Source organism: Chrysemys picta, unplaced genomic scaffold, assembly GCF_011386835.1.
Source record: "Chrysemys picta bellii isolate R12L10 unplaced genomic scaffold, ASM1138683v2 scaf9, whole genome shotgun sequence".
Lineage (NCBI taxonomy): Eukaryota > Metazoa > Chordata > Testudines > Emydidae > Chrysemys > Chrysemys picta.
The window spans coordinates 74,210-94,231 of record NW_027052716.1 but is presented as its reverse complement, the minus strand read 5'-3'; the positions used below and the strand labels follow the sequence as shown (position 1 = coordinate 94,231).

The 20,022-nt window shown below is 54.9% G+C and overlaps 1 protein-coding gene across 5 annotated transcripts; it reads left to right on the top strand.

Moving 5' to 3' along the window:
- Positions 1-7,655: 7,655 nt before the first annotated feature.
- LOC135977677 (fibrinogen-like protein 1-like protein) lies at positions 7,656-15,308 on the top strand. Of its 5 annotated transcripts, XR_010595108.1 has the most exons (3): positions 7,656-8,233; positions 10,798-13,919; positions 14,997-15,308. XR_010595108.1 is itself a non-coding variant. In XM_065578906.1 (2 exons), exon 2 carries the CDS (start codon positions 11,277-11,279, stop codon positions 11,874-11,876), a length of 600 nt encoding a protein of 199 aa, XP_065434978.1. In that variant the 5' UTR covers positions 7,656-8,233; positions 10,798-11,276; the 3' UTR covers positions 11,877-15,308. The 5 variants fall into 5 exon arrangements, 4 of the variants coding, with proteins under 4 accessions (XP_065434978.1, XP_065434980.1, XP_065434982.1 ...); XM_065578906.1 differs by having other exon boundaries at positions 10,798-15,308; XM_065578908.1 differs by lacking the exon at positions 7,656-8,233 and adding an exon at positions 9,555-9,624 and having other exon boundaries at positions 10,798-15,308.
- Positions 15,309-20,022: the final 4,714 nt, after the last annotated feature.

The window sequence follows — 20,022 nt, the reverse complement described above, 5'->3', positions numbered from 1 at the left end:
TCGCTCCTGCCGTACGAGGGGCAGGTGCTGCTACCGACTGCTCCCCCTAACCCGCGCCCTGCTGCGCTCTGGGGATGCTGCCCTGCTGTGGAGCTCTCAGGTGTCTTGAACTGGAATTTGTTTGGAGAGAAACTGCTAAGGAGCCTTATCAGCCCCGAGCAGAGAGTACCTGGGAGCCTGCCTGGGTCGGGGGGGTCTGGTACAGCCTCCCCCCAGATAAGGCTCTTCCCTGGACCTGCCACTCATTGGAATCTAGAACGATTCCCTCCGAGGTAACACCCGGGGCAGCCAGGGCAGGGCAGGGCATGGCCTGCTCCCCAGGAGCATTAGGGCTTTCAGGAGTCAGAGGTGTCAGCGGAGCAGGTTGTGATTGTACGTTAAAGCAGCAAAGAAAGTTGCGGGGGCAGAGGAATTGGGTGCTGTGGCCCACCCATGCCTGGGGCCTATTTGAAAGGCAGCTGTCACACTGTCCCCTTTATCGGGAGTGCCCACTACACCCATCTCATGTAGTCCTCGGCACGAGAAGGGGGAGCATGTTCCCAGCTGAACGGCGTTCGTCCAGGACTCACCAACCTCTATTCCAGGATGGGGGAGTAACCTGAGAGAGAGGTCACCATGTAGCCTGCAATTATCAGTGGCTTCTGGATTCCTCTGGGAAAGGGTTAACCAGGGGCTTAGTTTAGTCCACACTTGGCTTTCTCGGCAGTGCTGGACTCCGGTGGCAGGGAGGGGTCCAGGTCACACCCTTTTACCTGGCAGGGAAAGTGACCTAAAGGTTAGGATGTTCTCACAGGCTATCGTAGTTACTGGGACCTTGGCAGGGAGGATTGGTGGCTTGTGGGGCATCGGATACCTCCCCTCCTCCTAGAGCTGTGCAGTAACCAGAACATTACCCCTGCAAGGAGAGGATTTCGGGGACCCTGGGATCTTGGGAGCCAGGGCCTTCTCTCTGCAGCCTGGAAGCCCAGGCCCCCCATCAGCCTGTCAAGCAGGTGGGCAGGCGGGCGAGCTGGCAGGGAGCCAAGCAGCTTTCCGTGCAAAACCTGCCTGCTTTCTGTCGGAAGGTTTGTCCAAATCGATGTGTTCCCATGAAACGTTTGGATTTTGACAAGCTGGCAATTTCTGATGGAAAAACAGTTCCACTGGCAAATTCTGACCAGCGCCTCTCCTGACCGCATAGCTCCCTGCATCTTTGCTGAGCATGGAAACAGAATGGACTTGACACAGGTGGTTGTGCCCTGGGATGCCATCTCAGGCCAGCTCCCCCAGTGCTCCGGCGCTCACATTCTCCTAGTGGTGACGTCTGACCCTGGGGAGATGAAAGGCCTCTGCAGGTTGTTTCCTGCAGTGTGAGCTTTGGCTGCAGGCTTCTGTCCCCAGCCATGGCATTAAGGAATCTGTCTAGCCAGGCTGGGCGTCCTCCCTCATCTGTGGTCAGAGCTCACACGGGCCCTTCCAGTGACAAGGTGGCAGCATCTGGCCCTGGGAAAACAGACATCTGCTGTGTGCTCACCCCAGAGATTTCTTTCTTTCTGCAAACTGAAGAGGCCTCTGTCCTGTAGCCTCAGCAGAGGCTGGGAGGAGGCCAGCAGGCCCTGTGGCCCCCCGCAGACTGGGGGAGGCCCTGACCAGTAGCTCTAAAGGCCAGAAGACCCCACTGGACAGGTGGGGAACGGGACTGTGATGTTACGTTGCTGTTCCATGGTTCCTTTCTCCTCAGCTGAAGAAGAAACTGAGCCCTGAAGCAAGGCACCAGACTGGCTTGTCTGTGCGGCTGACCCAGTATTCACCAGAGTGGGGAGAAGGAACAGTGAGGCTGGTGGGCTCCTTCTTCTAAAAAGAAAACAAATCAGAGCATGTTTTTACATCCGGCTTTTGACTCCCCGGCCAACGGGTGTGATCATCCCAGGTAGAAAAGTCAGCCTGTAATGCCCGGCTCCTGCTGGCTGCCCCAATGGAGACTCCACTTCCCCTCTCCTCCCCGTAAGGCAGGGGAACTGCCAGCCACTGCCTGGTACTGTCTGCACCCAGCAGCAACACTCGTCTGCCTCCCGCCGCCCTCTCCTCTGCTGAGGTCCCCCGTGCCCTGCCCTGGCACCCTCTCTGCTATGGGGTCAGACACGCGGGGAGAGCAGGGCAGGTCTGTGCCCTCAGCCCCGGGGCTCTCGCACAGAGCTCTGCCCGCAGGCCCAGCCCTGAACATCACGGCGTCAGAGGAGCTTCTCCCACTATCACGGCAGCCCCTCCTGTTGGTGCCCAAAGCCCGGGACTCGCACTCAGCCCCTGAAAGCAGGGCCGGCTCCAGGCACCAGCCGACCAAGCACGTGCTTGGGGCGGCACCTGGTAAGGGGCGGCCAATCTTGGGGTGGTGGGGATTTTTTTGGGGGGGGAGGGAGTTTGGTCGCTGGGGGTGGGGTGGGTTGTTTTTGTTTCGTCGGCTGGGCGTGTAGGGGGCACTGGGGGGTGGGATTCGGCAGCAGTGCTCCGTGGGGGGGGTGGCGGCACGGCAGGGCGCTCCGCGGGGGCGGGGGCGCTGTTTGGCAGCACGGCTCGGCGGTGGGGTGTTTGGCGGCGCGGCGCTCAGTGGGAGATATGTGTGGCGGTGGGAGGGTTCAGCAGCACGGCGCAGCGCTCCGCGGGGGGGTGTTCGGTGGCGCTCGGTGGGGGGGTTCGACGGCACGGCATTTGGCGGTGCTCCGTGAGGGGGGGTGTTCGGCTCCGCGGCGCTCCGCGGAGGTGGGGTGGCGTCGCGGTGCTGAGGGCGTGTGTTATGGTGGCGCTATGGAGGGCGGCACTCTTTTTTTTTTGCTTGGGGCGGCAAAAAAACTTAGAGCCAGCCCTGCCTGAGAGTTGGGAACTTTGCAGCACAGCCCAGCCCCGGCTGCTGGGAGAGGAAGGCCACCCCACCTCCCTGGCTGGGAGAGCTGCCATGATCCCCCCATCTGCCAGCCCCAGTTGTTCCCTATGAATTTAAAGATGCGTTAGGCTCCTTGATTTCCTCGGCAGGAACAATGTTCTCATGAGTGTGTGCGCACGTTCTCCTCCCTGACAAGCATGCAAAGCTGATCCGTCCACGGCCGAGTTCTCAGAACAGTAATGTTCTTCTCTCTCTATTGAGCCCTGATGTATTAGAAGGTAAAACTCCTGTGAAAGGTGCGCTAGTAATGTTCAAAGCCGGCCGGCAATGCAGGTACTGCCACCAGGCTGCACGGTGATTCATCTCAGAGACATCTCATTAATTTAGCAAATACTGCCTGAAAGGAAGAGAGCGCCGGCCACCCAAACTGTTCACACAAATAAAATCCATATCAGACGCCGCTCACCTTTCCGAGGCGGCTTTGCCTTCCCCTCCCCTTTCCTCTGAAATGTGCGTGGATATAGGTGAGTAAGCAAAGGTGCACTCACACACAAACACACAGTGACACATCTATAATCATACAGTGCATCGCTCTGTTCCTAGGATCTCAACAAAGTTCACCTCCGCTCATTAAAGGTGACATGCTAAACAATTGGGTTTGAGCTCTTATTTTTTTCTACTTTATGGTGGATAAAGAAAGCATGAAAAGGCTTTTTTTTTTTAAATTGTTTCTTTCTTGTTTTTCACTTTAGACATACCCAGTCTTAGCTTCCCTGTTTCTGCTGGTGGGCTCCAGAGGGAGTTTTCTAATGCCTCAAACCAAAGGAGCATGACCACTGAATATTTAGCAAAGAGAGCTTTTCTCCCTACTGTGTGTTCGGCATTTGAGTGAAATGGGTGCCAACCAGAACAACCGACCTCCTCCCCATGCACCTGTTTCAAGCAGCCTGATCAAAACCCCCTTCCTTCCTCCCTTGATCACTCAGGTTTCATATCCTTGGTACTTGTGAGAAAGCTGTGCAAATCTGTGATCACACTGAGTGTACTGTGCACGTCTTAGTATACTTCTCTGTCACCCTGTTTGGACTGTAAGTTCTCTGGGGCACAGACTGTGGGTGATAGTTTTGCTTCTCTGGCACAGTAGGACGCTATAACAAGAGACAGGTTTCAGTGTGGTAGCCATGTTAGTCTGTATCAGCAAAAACAACGAGGAGTCCTTGTGGCACCTTAGAGATTAACAAATATATTTGGGCATAAGCTTTCGTGGGTGTGACGTTATTGATATAATCTGGGACCATATAGATCATTGTTGCAACCAAGGTCCTGTAGTGGCACGCAAATCTTGTATAAAGGGGGTCAAATGGGGTGTCTAAGACAAGGTTATGGTTTACTGGTTATGATTATGCTGTCTATATGTGTGTATCACTTTTGTAGTTGAAGTTATGAATATTGGCTCTATACTGTCTGTATTTCAAACTTATGCTATGCTGCTGGGTGACATCCCAGACAAACTGGTGTTAGCTCTGCCTAGCCTGCTTGATGGCCCATTAAGGACCATCAGCTATACAATGGACCCATTGAGAGAAGGCAGACACGCCTTGTAACTCAGCAAAGTATGCAGGGACTGGCCCATGTGACTCCAGACTCCATTTTGCTGTAATTTTCCACAGTAAGAACAAAGAGGTGTTCTTACACCTGGAAAAGACTATATAAGGCTGATGCCTCATCTCCATCTTGTCTTCAATCCTGCTTCATACCTCTTGAGGAACTTTGCTACAAGCTGAAGCTTTGAACAAAGGACTGAGGACCCATCCCAGCGGGGGATGTATTCCAGAGACTTGATTTGAACCTGCAGTTTATTCCATCGCTGCTGCAAGCCTGAACCAAGAACTTTGCCATTACTGTATGTAATTGATTCCATTTAACCAATTCTAACTCTCATCTCTATCTTTTTCCTTTTATGAATAAACCTTTAGATTTTAGATTCTAAAGGATTGGCAACAGCGTGATTTGTGGGTAAGATCTGATTTGTATATTGACCTGGGTCTGGGGCTTGGTCCTTTGGGATCAGGAGAACCTTTTTCTTTTACTGGGGTATTGGTTTTCATAACCATTTGTCCCCATAACGAGTGGTACTGGTGGTAATACTGGGAAACTGGAGTGTCTAAGGAGATTGCTTGTGAGACTTGCAGTTAGCCAGTGGGGTGAGACTGGAGTCCTCTTAGTCTGGCTGGTTTGGTTTGCCTTAGAGGTGGAGAAAACCCCAGCCTTGGGCTGTAACTGCCCTATTTGAGCAATTTGTCCTGAGTTGGCACTCTCAGTTGGGTTCTGCCAGAACCGCATTGTCACAGTGGGCTAGAACCCACTTCATCAGATGACTTCATTAGACTGACCTCCCACTTGGTAAGACAACTCCCATCTTTTCATGTGCTATGTATATACCTGTTAGTCTCTAAGGTGCCACTAAGGACCATCCCAAACCGCCCCACCATCCGCTCCAATGCAAGGCATTTCTTTACAGCGCCTTCTCTGATATACACACACAGCAACGTGTGTGTGTGTATTATTAAAAAGCCCTCTTGATCGGGCACACTTCTCACCCTTGGGAGAGGACAAGGGAACAAATACGTGATGGGTGTTAGTCATGTAGCGTAATGCACCACTGGAAGGTGCTGTGATACTGTGGTGGTGAACGTGGTATAATGACCTGCACACAACAGAATAGCACGGGAGTGACACTTGAGGTATGTCTGTACAGCCCCAGCAAAAGTAGGGCCCAGCTGATAATGGTCTTTCAGCACTACCACGAGAGAAATGTTAAATAATAATAAACCGACCTCGTCAACCCAGTAGTTCTGTCGTCACCCATAGAGCCAGCCACGAAAAAAGAAGGGTGGACAAGATCTGCATTTCTAATGTAAAAGCAAATCAAACCCCACAGGGCTTTAAAAACAACTACCCTTTATTCATCAGAAAGAAGCCAAAAGGAACGTGCCCTGTATTTGGTTCCGAGCACAGGTCCCCGTTTGAAGGATGTGCTGACCTCAGGATAGCCGTATAGGTTTGGTTGAGGGCACAGGCCTGGGCGTCAGGACACCTGGGTTCTATTCCTGACCTGCTCTTTAGCTTTGGTCACTTCATTTCTCCGTGCCTCTGTTTCCCCACCCACTTTTTGTCTGTGTAGACTGTAGGCTCTCTGGGGTGGGGCCAATCTCTCATCATGTGTTTGGACAGCGCCTAGCACCAGGGGGCCCTGGTCTCGTTTGTGGCCCCTAAGCCCTACCGAAATGCATTACCTAGGGAGGTGGTGGAGTCTCCTTCCTTGGAGGTTTTTAAGTCCCGGCTTGACAAAGCCCTGGCTGGGATGATTTAGTTGGGAATTGGTCCTGCTTTGAGCAGGGGGTTGGACTAGATGACCTCCTGAGGTCTCTTCCAACCCTGATATTCTATGATTCTATGATTCTACGACTGTCCTCTGCGCACAAACCCTAGCCTCTCCCCTGCCCCCCACATCTCCCTGAGCCTCCCTCCTGCCTCCCTTAGCCTCCTTCCTGTCCCCATCCCCCTGTACCCCCCTCAGCCTCCCTCGGCTCCCCACACCCCGGCCCCCTTAACCTTCCCGCACATTCTTCTGCCCCCTGCCCCCACATGCCCTGCACCTCCCTCAGCCGCTCTTATATCCCACATGATCACCTCCAACCCCCACAGCCTCCCCTCTGCCCCATCCCCATGCCCCCCTCAGCCTTCCCCCTGCCCCCCACACTCCCTGGCCCCCTCAGCCTTCTTCCTGCCCTCCACACCTACTACCCCTGTCAGCGTTCCCCCTGCACACTCTGTCTCCCTCATGCCCATATCCCTCTGTCCCCCTCAGCCTGCCCCCTATCCCTGCCCCCACACCCCCCTGCAACCCGCTCAGCCTTCCCCCCACATCCCCTCACAGTCCCCATGCGCTGTCCAGGCCCTGAACCATGGCCTCAGCCAGTCTGCCTGTGGGCTCGGCTTCAGCCTCCTGGAGCCCAGCGGGAGGTGGCAGCCAGCGTCAGGAGGGCAGCCTGCCTGCCACATGCAGACAGAGCGTGGGGACGGGGCGGCCCTCGCGCAGGCCTCAGCCCCGCTGGCAGCAGTGGGAGATGGCGCCATTTTGATGAAGGGACAATTGGCGCCTTTGGCCACGTTTCCATGGGACAGGTGAGAAGCCCCCGCAATCCCGAGTCACAATCAGAGCGCGAGGGCGGCCGCGCTGCTGCCCCTGTTGTGCATGGGGTCGGCCCAGCACGCCCAGCTGATGGGGGTGATCCTGTCACGGAGTGTGGGGGGACTCAGGGTCCTGCACCCCCGGCTTCCTGCGATTCACCATGACTCTCAGCCAGCCAGTAAAGCAGAAGGTTTATTTAGACGACAGGAACACAGTTCAAGACAGGTCCCGCAGGCACAGAAAACAGGACCCCCTCAGTTAGGTCCATCTTGGGGTCCTCGGGCACCCCAGCCCCTTGGGAGTACAGAGCCCTGTCTGCCTCCCAGCCATTCCACCAGCCAGCTCCTGAAACTCTCCCTTTAGCGACCCCTCCCACAGCCTTTGTTCAGTTTCCCGGGCAAAGGTGTCACCTAGCCTCTAACCCCTTCCTGGGTTCTCATGTTACATGCTCAGGTATTCTCCGGTCAGTCTCCCATCCCCCAATGCAGACTATCCTAGCCACACTCCCCTGCCAGCATTCAAAGACCACAGTAAGAACAGTCCCAGTTCGTCACAGATGCATAGCCAGAATCAGCCAGAATCCACTGGAAGCTGCTTTACCAGGGCAGCCAGACTTATGGGGCCGGCTGCAGCTGGCATTCGGGGTGTGCGGGCGGGAGGGAGGAGGCAGCATGAATTGCATGTGGGAGATTCATTCGTTGTTTGTGTGACAGCACAAACTCCCCCTCATCCCAAAACCTGGTCCCCAAATGAGCAGACTGGAGCACATCACACTAAGCAAACTGGTGCCACGTTCAACAAAATAAACAGGTCCCATCTCGTGTCCTTTGTTGCACATTTCGATGGCCTGGGTGCTCTTTTCCAGAACTATACGGACGTGGAGCTGTTCCCTCTAATGCACCAGTTCCTGCCCCCTGTATCCCAGCCGGAGAGCTGGGACACAGAGAGCAGCTGCCTTGACAGTCGCTGAATGAATCCAGTTTGATCCTCTTCCCTGTGGGACAGATGCAGCAGCAGCGCAGTCTCGCTCCAGCCCATCCCACTCAGGTATCTCCTCACCCGGCCGTGACCTGTCGGGACAATGTCCATAAAGGCATGGAGCCCCGGCTCTGGTTTCTGATGTGGAAGTGGGGGACGCTTCAGGTTGCTAACTCGCCCGCTCAGCTGCAGCGTCGGGATGGGTGAGTTTTATTGAAATGCCCAGTATTTCACACAGCCTGGAGATGTAGGGCCAGAGCCTGGTGGTGGGCACCAGAGCCCCAGGCGGTGTGGGCACGTGGGGGAGGTGCAGTGGCAGGGCATGCTATGTGGCCCCTGTGGGACACCATGTGCCCTGAGTGCCCGGGCACAGGAAGGAACGTGCCCAGACAGATGCAGTAACTACCGCATAGAGAGGGGCAGCCTGCACTCCTCTCAGTGCCGCCCTTCAGCCCGGGCAGGTGCACAAGGGGGAGGGGAGCCCTGGTGCATCCTCTGCTTTCCCGACCCTGCCTGGCCGAGGCACAAGGGATGGGGGCGCAGTGAGGTACATGCTGCTTTTCCTTTGAAACGGAGCAGCATTTCCCCCAGCAAGTGCATGCTGCAGCATGAGCCTGGCTAGCTAGGAGTCTGGCAGTGCCTCCTGGTGGGTAAAGAGTGCCCCCGGGGCCATGGGGTACCAGGAGCCTGGCGGGGATCCCCTGCCCAGCGCTCTGCTGGACCCTAGGCAGGAATCCTCCCGCCCTGCCCCAGGTTCCTTTAGGCATTGGGGCCAAAGCACTTTAGAACACAAAGGAACTAGCATAAACCATGTTTTAAAAATGGGGAAACTGAGGTATGGTGCAGTGTAATGAGTTTTCCAAGGTCACAGGTCGAACTCAGGCCCTCTGTGTCTTAGACTATTAGAGTGTGTGAACGGCTGCTAGCTGGCAGCGTCCCCGCTCCTCTGGGGCGTCAGGAGAAGGGGAGGCGTGTTTTCAAGGATGAGTGACTCCAGATTGGTATTTCACTTCAGTTCCAAACATTGTAGTTCTGGCTTGTCAGACTCACTGAAATCCTTCTCCTTTAAAGCTTTAACCCTTTGCCTGCCATGGGGTTACGCCTCTCTCCTCTCTCTCACAAGGATACCTGAGATTGCTGGCAGCGTGTCACAGTTACTTGGGCTGTGACATTGTCTGAAGAATTTGGGGTCCAGGCAGCTCCAAAAAGAAGGTGTTTCCAATGAAATCTGTCTGGGGATGATGTCTGGGCAAAGTGTTTCCATTGCAACAGTGTGTTTCGGTGTGTCGTTTACACGGTGTTCTCTCTCGCTCTCTCTAATTCATTTGCACGTTTGTATCACGGTCACTTTTGGGGTTAGTTGTGGACTTTCTAACTTTGCAACACCATATGAATACAATGATGGCTGACAGAAAGCACGGTGCCGGACTCCAGTGCGGCTTTAGCCTGTTCTGGTTTGACACACACACACACACACCCTGCCTGCCCCACCCCGCCTCACCCCACAAAAAGCTGCCATTTTGCACCTGTCACGGGTCGGCAGCAGCTATAATCAAACTTGGGACCTCTGGAGCTTCACACGTGAGCCTCTGCTGTAGGGTTCTCAACCTATTTACCATTGGGGGCTGCATATGCCGTGCTCTGCGTTATGTGGGCTGTAGCTACACAAGATGTAATACCAGGGCCGGGATAGATATACCTGGGGGCGGGGCCGGGGGTGAATGAGCCGGTTTCTGTCCAAGAGTCTGGATTGCTCTGGGCTGCTGATCCCGGCAAGGTCATTGTGAATCCCTGCGCTGAGTGCTGAAGGTGGCCTGGGAAAAGCATGTGTGGGGCGGGGGAGGGGTGTCTATGTTAATCCCGGCTGAAATAAATGGCCATGCCCTTGCTAGGGCAGCGCTTACAGTGCACCCCTCAGGGACCCGGCTCCATTTTGAACTCTTTTTTGGCCAGGACTGTGGCCCCTGGCGACTCTGCCCACTTTAAGCCTGGCCTGAGCTGGGCCCACAGAACAGCTGCAGTGTCAGCAGCGTGTCCCCCTCTGGGCTGCTGGGCTGCAGTGCAGGGGGCAGCATGCCTGGCGTGGGGCACACAGCAGCTCTGTGCCCTGGGCCCCTCTCACCTGGCACTCATCTGAGGGGGGCAGAGCCCTGCCGGAGGCTGCCCAGCTGCTGTCTCTGTGTGGGTGAGCGGGCACTGCCCTCCGGCTGGTGGTAGTGACTGTGGACGGGGGGAGCTGGGACAGAGGGAGTTGCTCCGAGCAGCACTCCCCTTGCAGCGGTGCAGCGCGGGGAGAGAGGCGGCAGCTCCTTCCCCACCACAGGGAGCGCTCCAGCCGGCCCTGACCCGCCCGGGACCCGGGAGCCAGGCCATCGGAGCCGCAATCTTTGAATGGTTTTTACCATGCAGCTGGGTCCCAGCTGTGTGCTAATCGGGCCGGCTGCAGAGATGGAGACAGTGGCCGGGCCGGGGGAGAGGTGAATGGTGGGCTTCACCCCGTCTCCAGAGACTTGGGCCCACCCCGCCCATGCTGAGCCCCTTTGAACATGCAGCCATGTCCTGCGGTGCCTACCTGGGAGCTGAGCTCTTCTGAAAATCTGGCCCAGTAGTTGAGCCCTCTGAAAACTCTGGCCTTAGCGTCTAAGGGTAACATTTTCAAGAGTGGCTAAGTCACTTAAGTGCCTAAATCCCAGTGACGTCTAGTGGGATTTAGGCACTTGTGAAACTCTCTCCTGGTCTCATGTCCAGCGGTTTCTGTCCCCTGCAGGGTTCCAGTCCAGCTCTCTCCTGCTTCTGGCAGCGTCTCCCCCACCCTCGCCAAACGATTTCTTCAGCAGTACGGACTCAGGAAGGATACAGAGCCTTGGTTTACAGTTGATTCATCTCTTCAAGGTTTCTTCAAAACCAGCAGAGCAAGAAACTATTCTTATTTTATTTTATTGGTAAAATGAAAGTGTAAGATCTGGAGCGGGATTCTGTGGCCAGGAATGGCCGGGGCGGATTCTGTGGCTGTAGTATTGTGAAATACACAGGACCTGCCTCTAAAAACCCAGCCTCCAGTTACCCCAGGCTGATTTGATCGAGCTAGCTAGCGCTCTCTCCCCCCCTCCCCACCTGCCCCCTTAACCTGATGTTCGTGGCATTTCAGGGTTCCCCAAAGACTGCAGCAACATTCCCAGGGACAGCCCCAGCGGGGTCCAGGTCATCCAGCCAGCAGGCTCTCCCCCTCGAGTGGTGTGGTGTGACATGGACACCGAAGGCAAGGGCTGGACCGTTGTCCAGAGAAATTCTTACAACACAGAGATCACCTGGAAGGAGTCCTGGAGCACCTACAAGTACGGCTTTGGGAACGTGCAGCAGGATTACTGGCTGGGCAACGAGTACCTGTCCCTGCTCACGCGGCAGAACATCTACAAGGTCCGCTTTGTCGTGGAGGACAAATCCAACAACACCCGCTACGCAGAGTACGACATCTTCAGTGTCGAGGATGAGCCCAGCGGGTACCCTCTGAGGCTGGGCAGGTACTCTGGGGACGGCGAGGACTATCTCACCACCTACCACTCCGGCCTGGGGGGCATACACGACAACATGAAGTTCAGCACAAGTGACAAGGATCAGGACCAGACCAGTGGGAACTGCGCAAGTAGCTATGGAGGCTGGTGGTACGACAAGTGTCAGAACGTCCTGCTCAATAGGAAAGGCTACATCTACTGGGCAGGGTTCTGTAAGAGTGGGGAGTGCAAGTCTTCCCTCATCCTGGTTAAGCCAACAGACGTGTGCTGGGTCCGGCAGGAGGAGCCCATCCTCCTTGGGAGCAGCGCCGCTGAGAAGGGGAGACAATATTAGATCAGACACGGCGCGCCATCCCCCACCTAATCAGTGCAGTCCCTGCAATGCCTCCACTCTGCTCACCCCCTTCCCTGTTGGCTTCTGCACGGTAAATCCCCTGGAATAAATGCTGAGAGCTGACCCCGCCGGTGCGTTCGAATGACACAAAGAGTGTGATTGGTGTGTATAACTGGACCCCCACTTCCACTCTGCCTCGCTGGAAGCCATGTCACTCACTACGACTTTAGACCCACATTAACCTCTGCTTCTCCCAGCCCTGCCACTGCCCCTTGGCATTAGTGATCAATGAATCATGACACTGGATTTCTAGCAACTGTCATTGAGCATTTAAATGGGGGATGACTCAAAGCCAGGACTTTACATCTGAATCCTGCATGTATTAGCTGTGGTGAGTTTGGGTTCAAAAACCTGGCCTCTGTGTTTTTAATAAATATGGTTATTACATGAGAAAACATTGCAACAGTAATTAGTTGCTGATAAACCACTGAGATTAGATAGACGTGCAACGAAACCACACAATAAAGATATTGGTGTCCCTCTTCAACCCAAGGGGCTAGTCAAAGTTTGGGGCCCTGGGGATGTTCCAGTGGGGAGCAGAAATTGGCAGTGGAGTCTGGTAATTTTTTGATGTCTTGTTTATTTACAAGGAACATACAGAGTCCTGCTTCTCCAAACACAGCAGGAGCCAACAGCAGGGATTAGCCTCCCTGCTCTCAGCTCCAAGCCTCTTTAGCCAGCACCTGGCCCAAAAGCTCTCTATGCTCCTCCCAAGATGTAGTCCTGGCTGGTCCACTGGCAGGGGTGAAGATGGGGGGGAATGTGAAGGGGCGTTGCCCCCCCCCAAACTGCATCTTTCCATTCCCCTCCTGACCATGGCCCTTCAGTGCATCCCCAGGACACAAGGCCCTGTCCAATTGGCCTTCCTGACAGAGCCTGCATGGAGAGCGTGCGTAGGGGGGAATTTGGGGGGCAGGTTTGGAAAGAGGGATTTTTTCAGGGGGAGGGAAGCTGGGAACCCTACTGGTGCTGAATTTCCATAGTGCAGAGGTTCAGCTGGGACAGGCGTCCAAACTGTTGGTACTTGTCTCAAGATAAGTAGGATGTGGGTGGTCTGGAAATCTTATCATAGAATATCAGGATTGGAAGGGACCTCAGGAGGTCATCTAGTCCCACCCCCTGCTCAAAGCAGGGCCAATCCCCAGACAGATTTTTGCCCCAGATCCCTAAATGGCTCCCTCAAGGATTCAACTCACAACCCTGGGTTTAGCAGGCCAATGTTCAAACCACTGAGCTATCCCTCTCCCCTTGTAAAGTCAGCCCTTCTCACCAATTACGGACGTATCTGGGGTTTGGCCTTAATGGAAATCCTGGGAGAAAGCCTCATGCTACTGCTGCTTCTGGGTCCGACGCAAACCAGGAAGTACAGGACCACGGTTAATAAGAGCAGCTCAAAAGATCATTTTCGCTGAGCCCAGCCCTGCACAGATTTCCAGCTTAGGTTTGCATTTTCAGCAAAAGTTCTTCTTGATTATTTTCTCCCAACCCCTTTGTGCCTCTGTAGGGGGCCAGGGTGGCTGCCCTCCGAACCTGAGGGTAAAGGGCCTTTCCCTCAGCCTGAGTGGGCGGGGCCAGCCCAAGCTCGCTCCACCCCCCGGAAGGGGAGGGGTGGAACAGGAAGTATAAAGGGCGGGGCCCTTAGCTCAGTTGGAGCAGCACCAGGGAGGGAGGCAGACGCAGACTGTGGGCTGCTCCCTTCAGACCCTGCTGCCACGCCAGGGGAGGCCCTGGACCAGTGGAGACCTCACCTGGAGGACGGACTGGGGCTGCCAGGACTGCCCGCTGCCGAGTACCCAGAGGAACTGGAGGAGCCGGAGGGGGAGCTGGAGCTGCCAGCAGCCGAGTACCCAGAGGAGCTGGAGGAGCCTGAGCCTGAGCCTGAGCGGGAGCTGGAGCTGCCAGCAGCGGACTGCACCGGCGGGACCAGAGGGATTCGGACGAGCAATTGGGTAGGAAGTAGCCCAGGGACAGAGCTGCGCAGTGGTGAGTCTGTATTGCGGAAGGACGCCGCTGATCCTGTGGCGGGACCCTCGTCCTGCCACTGCCAGGGTCCTGGGCTGGAACGCAGTGGTGTAGGGTGGGCCTGCGTTCCCCTACCCGGCTGAGCCACACCGGGACCTTTGCCGGCGCTCCCCTGCCTGAGGGGCGCGCTACTGACCTTTGCCGGCGCTCCCCTGCCTGAGGGGCGCGCTACTGACCTTTGCCGGCGCTCCCCTGCCTGAGGGGCGCGCTACAGACTCTGGCTGGCGGCCGCCCCGCCGCTAATTCCCCGCTGACGGAGGCGTGACCCAGGCCGGCCAGTGACCTCATAGCTCCCCACCGCCCCCTAACGGGTAGGTGGGTCAACGCAGATCACAGACTCCATAATAGCCAGCCACCCCGTCAGTTGCATCCTGGGGCGCTCCAGGGACAGGGGTGAGGGATAGAGGAGCAGATACACGACACACCTGTCTTCAGTTCCTTTGGGTGGAAGTTCCTGATTGCATGGATGAATCCCGTTCAGATGGGCGGGTTTTGTTTGTCTGTGGTGAGAAGTGGGGCTGTCAGGTCCAGCAGGCAGGTGAGGACAGTGCTGGCGCAACCCATTAGGCAACCTAGTCGGTCGCCTAGGGCGCTAACATTTGGGGGGCGGCGACTGCGGCAGCTGGATCTTCGGCCGTGTGATGTTTTTTATATAATCTGGGACCATATAGAACATGGTTGCAACCAAGGTCCGGTAGTGACACCAAATCTTCTATAAAGGGGGTCAAATGAGGTGTCTAAGACAAGGTTATGGTTTACTAGTTATGATTATGTTGTCTATATGTGTGTATCAATTTTGTAGTTGAAGTTATGAATATTGGCTCTGTACTGTCTGTATTTCAAACTTATGCTATGCTTCTGGGAAACATCCCAGACAAGTTGGTGTTAGCTCTGCCTGGCCTGCTTGATGGCCCATTAAGGACCATCAGCTATACAACTGACCCATGGAGAGAAGGCAGATACGACTTGTAACTCAGTAAAGTATGCAGGAACGTGCCCATGTGACTCCAGACTCCATTTTGCTGTAATTTTCCACAGTAAGAACAAAGAGGTGTTCTTACACCTGGAAAAGACTATAAAAGGGCCGATGCCTCATCTCCATTTTGTCTTCAATCCTGCTTCTTACCTCTGGAGGGACTTTGCTACAAACTGAAGCTCTGAACAAAGGACTGATGACCCATCCCAGCTGGGGATGTTCCAGAGACTTGATTTGAACCTGCAGTTTATTCTATCGCTGCTGCAAGCCTGAACCAAGAACTTTGCCATTACTGTATGTAATTGATTCCATTTAACCAATTCTAACTCTCATCTATATCTTTTCCTTTTATGAATAAACCTTTAGATTCTAAAGGATTGGCAACAGCTTGATTTGTGGGTAAGATCTAATTTGTATATTGACCTGGGTCTGGGGCTTGGTCCTTCGGGATCGAGAGAACCTTTTTTTCCCTTTTACTGGGGTATTGGTTTTCATAACCATTTGTCCCCATATCGAGTGGCACTGGTGGTGATACTGGGAAACTGGAGTGTCTAAGGGAATTGCTTGTGTGACTTGTGGTTAGCCAGTGGGGTGAGACCCAAGACTTCACTGTTTGGCTGGTTTGGTTTGCCTTAGAGGTGGAAAACCCCCAGCCTTGGGCTGTAACTGCCCTGTTTGAGCAATTTGTCCTGAATTGGCACTCTCAGTTGGGTCCCACCAGAACCAGCATCGTTACAGGCCGCCCCGGTCGTCGGCAGTATTTCGGGGGCGAGACTTTCCGCCGCCTCTGTCGGGGGTGGCATTTAGGGGGCGGGACCTTCCGCCGCCTAGGGCGGCAAAAAAGCTGGCGGCTCTCCTGGGTGAGGAGCAGGAGATGAGCGCATGGGGCAGCTGAAAAGGGATGAGCTGGAGTGAAGCTTGAAACACAAATGCAGGGGCCAAGAATCCCAATTCATCCATCCCGGACAGAGGGAGTCAAATACTCGCTGATGGACAATTGGTTCAGATTCTGGGACTGGTTCCTTGTGCAGCAAGTGAAGTTAACTGCACCTCAGAGCCGTGACAGAGCACTGTATAACCAGGGTCTAGTGACTCTCTCACCCTGGGCTCTCCCCAGTATAGACTCTTGTTCACACTAGTCAAATGATGTTCAAATGCTGAGAAGGAGCAGGGAAGAGGCACAGAAACGACTTGTGGCCTGGCCAGCACACCTTCGAGCAGGCAACCCGAGGGGCTGCAGCTAGTCAGCTTGACTAAGCAGTTCCGAGCTCTGTCATTAAGGTCTATAGTCACCCAGCAGGAGGAGGTAGCTGCATTTCAGGTTTTTGCTCTAGCAGACAAAGGTGTAAGGAGAGCTGGCAAAGCTGATGTTAGAAACATTGACATTGGAAATCCATATAAGTGTAGAAGAGTGACGGAACCAATCGTGCGGGGACGTGGGAATTCACTCTCACCTGGCCTCTGGGGATGGAGGCAGCACGTGGCTGGCACTTCTCGCTCCTGCCGTACGAGGGGCAGGTGCTGCTACCGACTGCTCCCCCTAACCCCCGCCCTGCTGCGCTCTGGGGATGCTGCCCTGCTGTGGAGCTCTCAGGTGTCTTGAACTGGAATTTGTTTGGAGAGAAACTGCTAAGGAGCCTTATCAGCCCCGAGCAGAGAGTACCTGGGAGCCTGCCTGGGTCGGGCGGGTCTGGTACAGCCTCCCCCCAGATAAGGCTCTTCCCTGGACCTGCCACCCATTGGAATCTGGAATGATTCCCTCCGAGGTAACACCCGGGGCAGCCAGGGCAGGGCAGGGCACGGCCTGCTCCCCGGGAGCGTTAGGGCTTTCAGGAGTCAGAGGTGCCAGCAGAGCAGGTTGTACGTTAAAGCAGCGAAGGCAGTTGGGGGGCAGAGGAATTGGGTGCTTTGCCATTGCACTTGATCAGCTCAATTTGAAAATTCTTTCAAAGGAAATCCAGATGTATACATCTGACTGGGGTACATGTACACACGCACACTCACGTGCACACACTCGTGCACATACACGTACACACACATGTACACGTACACATATATATATAGACGTACACATACACGCACACACGCTGTCCCTGGAGCGCCCCAGGATTCGACTGACGGGGTGGCTGGCTATTATGGAGGCACAAAGGGGTTGGGAGAAAATAATCAAGAAGAACTTTTGCTGAAAATGCAAACCTAAGCTGGAAATCTGTGCAGGGCTGGGCTCAGCGAAAATGATCTTTTGAGCTGCTCTTATTAACCGTGGTCCTGTACTTCCTGGTTTGCGTCGGACCCAGGCAGGAGACTGGGCTGCTCTCAGCTGTAGAAGCCATTGGAATGACCCAGGTCGGAATGAGCCAGGCCCTCAGAGCCTTCTGCCACCAATCGCCCCAGCAGTCACTGATCCACACCAAACCACGTCCTTCCAGTCAGGCAGTTTCATATGCACACGTCAAACCCTTGGTTTGCCACTCAGACACCACGGTGATGGGCACAGTAAGGACCGAGAGATGCTAAACAGGCAGGCAGACAGACAAGGAAATAGTGGCCCTGCCTACAGGTGTGTGTGTGGTGCAAATGGATGAACACCAGTTGCTGGCTGAAGGCACAACCTTAATTCCCGCATCTCCTGTCTGTCAGCTATCGTTCGCTTGGCAGCCTGAGCTCCGATTTCTAACGCAGCGTTTTGCTCTGGCCTATTGTGGTTCTCATGTCCGGGGGCGCCTTGGCCCTGGTATCAGGAGCGGTGCTAAGGAGGCTGCTTTTCAAAAGTCCTTAAGTAGGGTTGTCAACTTTCTACTTGCACAAAACCAAACGCCCTTGACCCAACCCCTTTCATGCCCTTCCCCAAGGCCCCACCCCCACTCACTCCAGCCCAGCCCACCTCCCTCAGTCGCTTGCTCTCACACCCTCACTCACTTTCACTGGGCTGGGGCTGGGGGTTGGAGTGCAGGGAGGGGTGAGGGCTCCGGTGGGGATGCGGGCTCTGGGATTGGGCTGGAGATTAGGGGTTTGGGGTGCCAGAGGGGGATCCGGGCTGGGGCAGAGGGTTGGGGTGCGGACTCTGGGGGGAGCTTGGGTGCGGGAGGGGGCTCAGGGCTGGGGTAGGGGATTGGGGTGCGGGTGGGGGTGTGGGGTCTGGGAGGGATTAAGGTACAGGAGGGGGTTCTGACCTGGGGTAGGGGGTTGGGGTGCCAGGTGTGAGGTTTGGGAGGGAATTTGGGTGTGGGAGGGGGTTCCGACCTGGGGCAGGGTTTCTGGGTGCGAGCTCCGGCCAGGCGGCGCTTACCTCAGCCAGCTCCTGGTCAATGGCACACCGGTGCTAATGCAGGCTCCTGACCCCTGCTCTCCCTCCGCTGGCAGGCTCTGAGCAAGGCCTGCCCAGAGAACATGGATGACGAGCTCTCGATCCTGCTGACAGCACCCCCCAGCACAGACAAACTCCAGCACATCTTGGAGGTGAGCAGAATGGGGAGGGGCCGCAGGGGTTTTACCTTAGCCCTGGGGACTCCTAGAAAGAAGAGACTGGAAAATCCATGTTTCTATTGGATCCTTCCGAGTATGCATTCGTGATATAAACTCACTGGGTGACCTTGGGGTAACTCACTTCCCCCTTACGGCATCAGTCTTCTCCACTATCAAATCTACACTGGGGAAGAAGGACAGAAGCCCCGACAATCACCTTCACCTCTGGGTGTCTGGTCCTGGGAGCCGAAACCAACTGGACTATCTGCCCCATCTCCTAAAATGCCCTGTCTTTCCCTCCTAGGGCCTGGTCCTTAGTGCTCAGCCTGGCCCCTTCCCAGCTTGTCCCTGACCTTTAAAGGACTCTCCAAGCCCCTCCCATGCCTGCTTCCTTTGGGGTCTCTCTCCTGGCGGAGCACAGGCTGCCCTTCTATCTCTCAGCAGGCCGGGGTCCTAGTCACAGGCTGCGTCTTGTCACGTGACCCCCACACTTATTCCCTTCACCCTAGGGAGCTGCATCACCTGGGCCAGGTGCAGTTGAGCTCCAACCCCTTTCCTGGCCATCTCACCCAGGGACAGGTTGAAACTGGTAACCTGTGGGTAACAGTAACTGGTTGCTCGCAAAGGTGCTGAAGACACAATGGAAGAGGAAATCCTTTGGCCTGGATTGAAATTATTCCGACTGAAAGTGAATGAGAGAAAATAGGTCCAGAGTTCTCTTCCTAGCAGCAGAAAATGTAGCGATTGATAGAGGTTCAGGTCAGAAAGGACCATTATGTGCATCTAGTCACCCCTCCTGTATAACTCAGGGCCTAGAATGTGACCAAGTGGTTCCTTCAGCCAACCATAGCATGGGACTGAGCCAGAGCATGTCTTTTGGAACGACATCCACATGCAGGAGAGCCAGCTGGCTACCAGAAAATCTCTCTTCTGCAGTGACGTGGGGTTAAGGGACACGGGGGAAAAGACATGGAGGCTGTGACTAAATTTAGAGCAGCAAGGCCAGGAAAACCAGGGTTAGGTCCCAGGCCTGGCTATCAGATCTGCTGTTTTCTATTCCTGGCTTTGGGACCATGAGCGAGTCTCTGCACCGCTGGGTGCCTCGGTTTCCCCAGCTATCAAATGGAGCTAATCAAGGTTTTGTTTCTTCTCCCCATTTTACAGGGTGGGAAAGCGAGACACAGTTGGGACCTGTCTACACTACAGGTCTGTCGTGCGTTTGTAATCTGATGACCCCCACATGTTGTTCAGAGCCTATGGACAACACAGCTCCTAAAGGTACGTTTGTTCTGTGTTTATCCCCTATGTACCAGCAGGGCTGGACAGCATTTCTCACTGTGATGTGGGGAGCAGGTCCTGGGTACTAAGGGTCTGAAGAAGCTCTCAAGGACTAATTTTTTAAAATAATTGTTATCAATGACTTGGGAGAAAACCATAAAATCACTGCGGATAAGATTGGGGGGTGACAAAATACAGGCAGAGTGGTAATTCCTGATGGGGAGAGGGCAGTGATACAGAGCGATCTGGCTCATTCGGCCAGCTGGACCCATTCAAAGAAAACAAGTTTGAGCAGAGCCCAATGCAAGGTCCTATACGTAGCCACAAGGCACGCCGGCCACACCT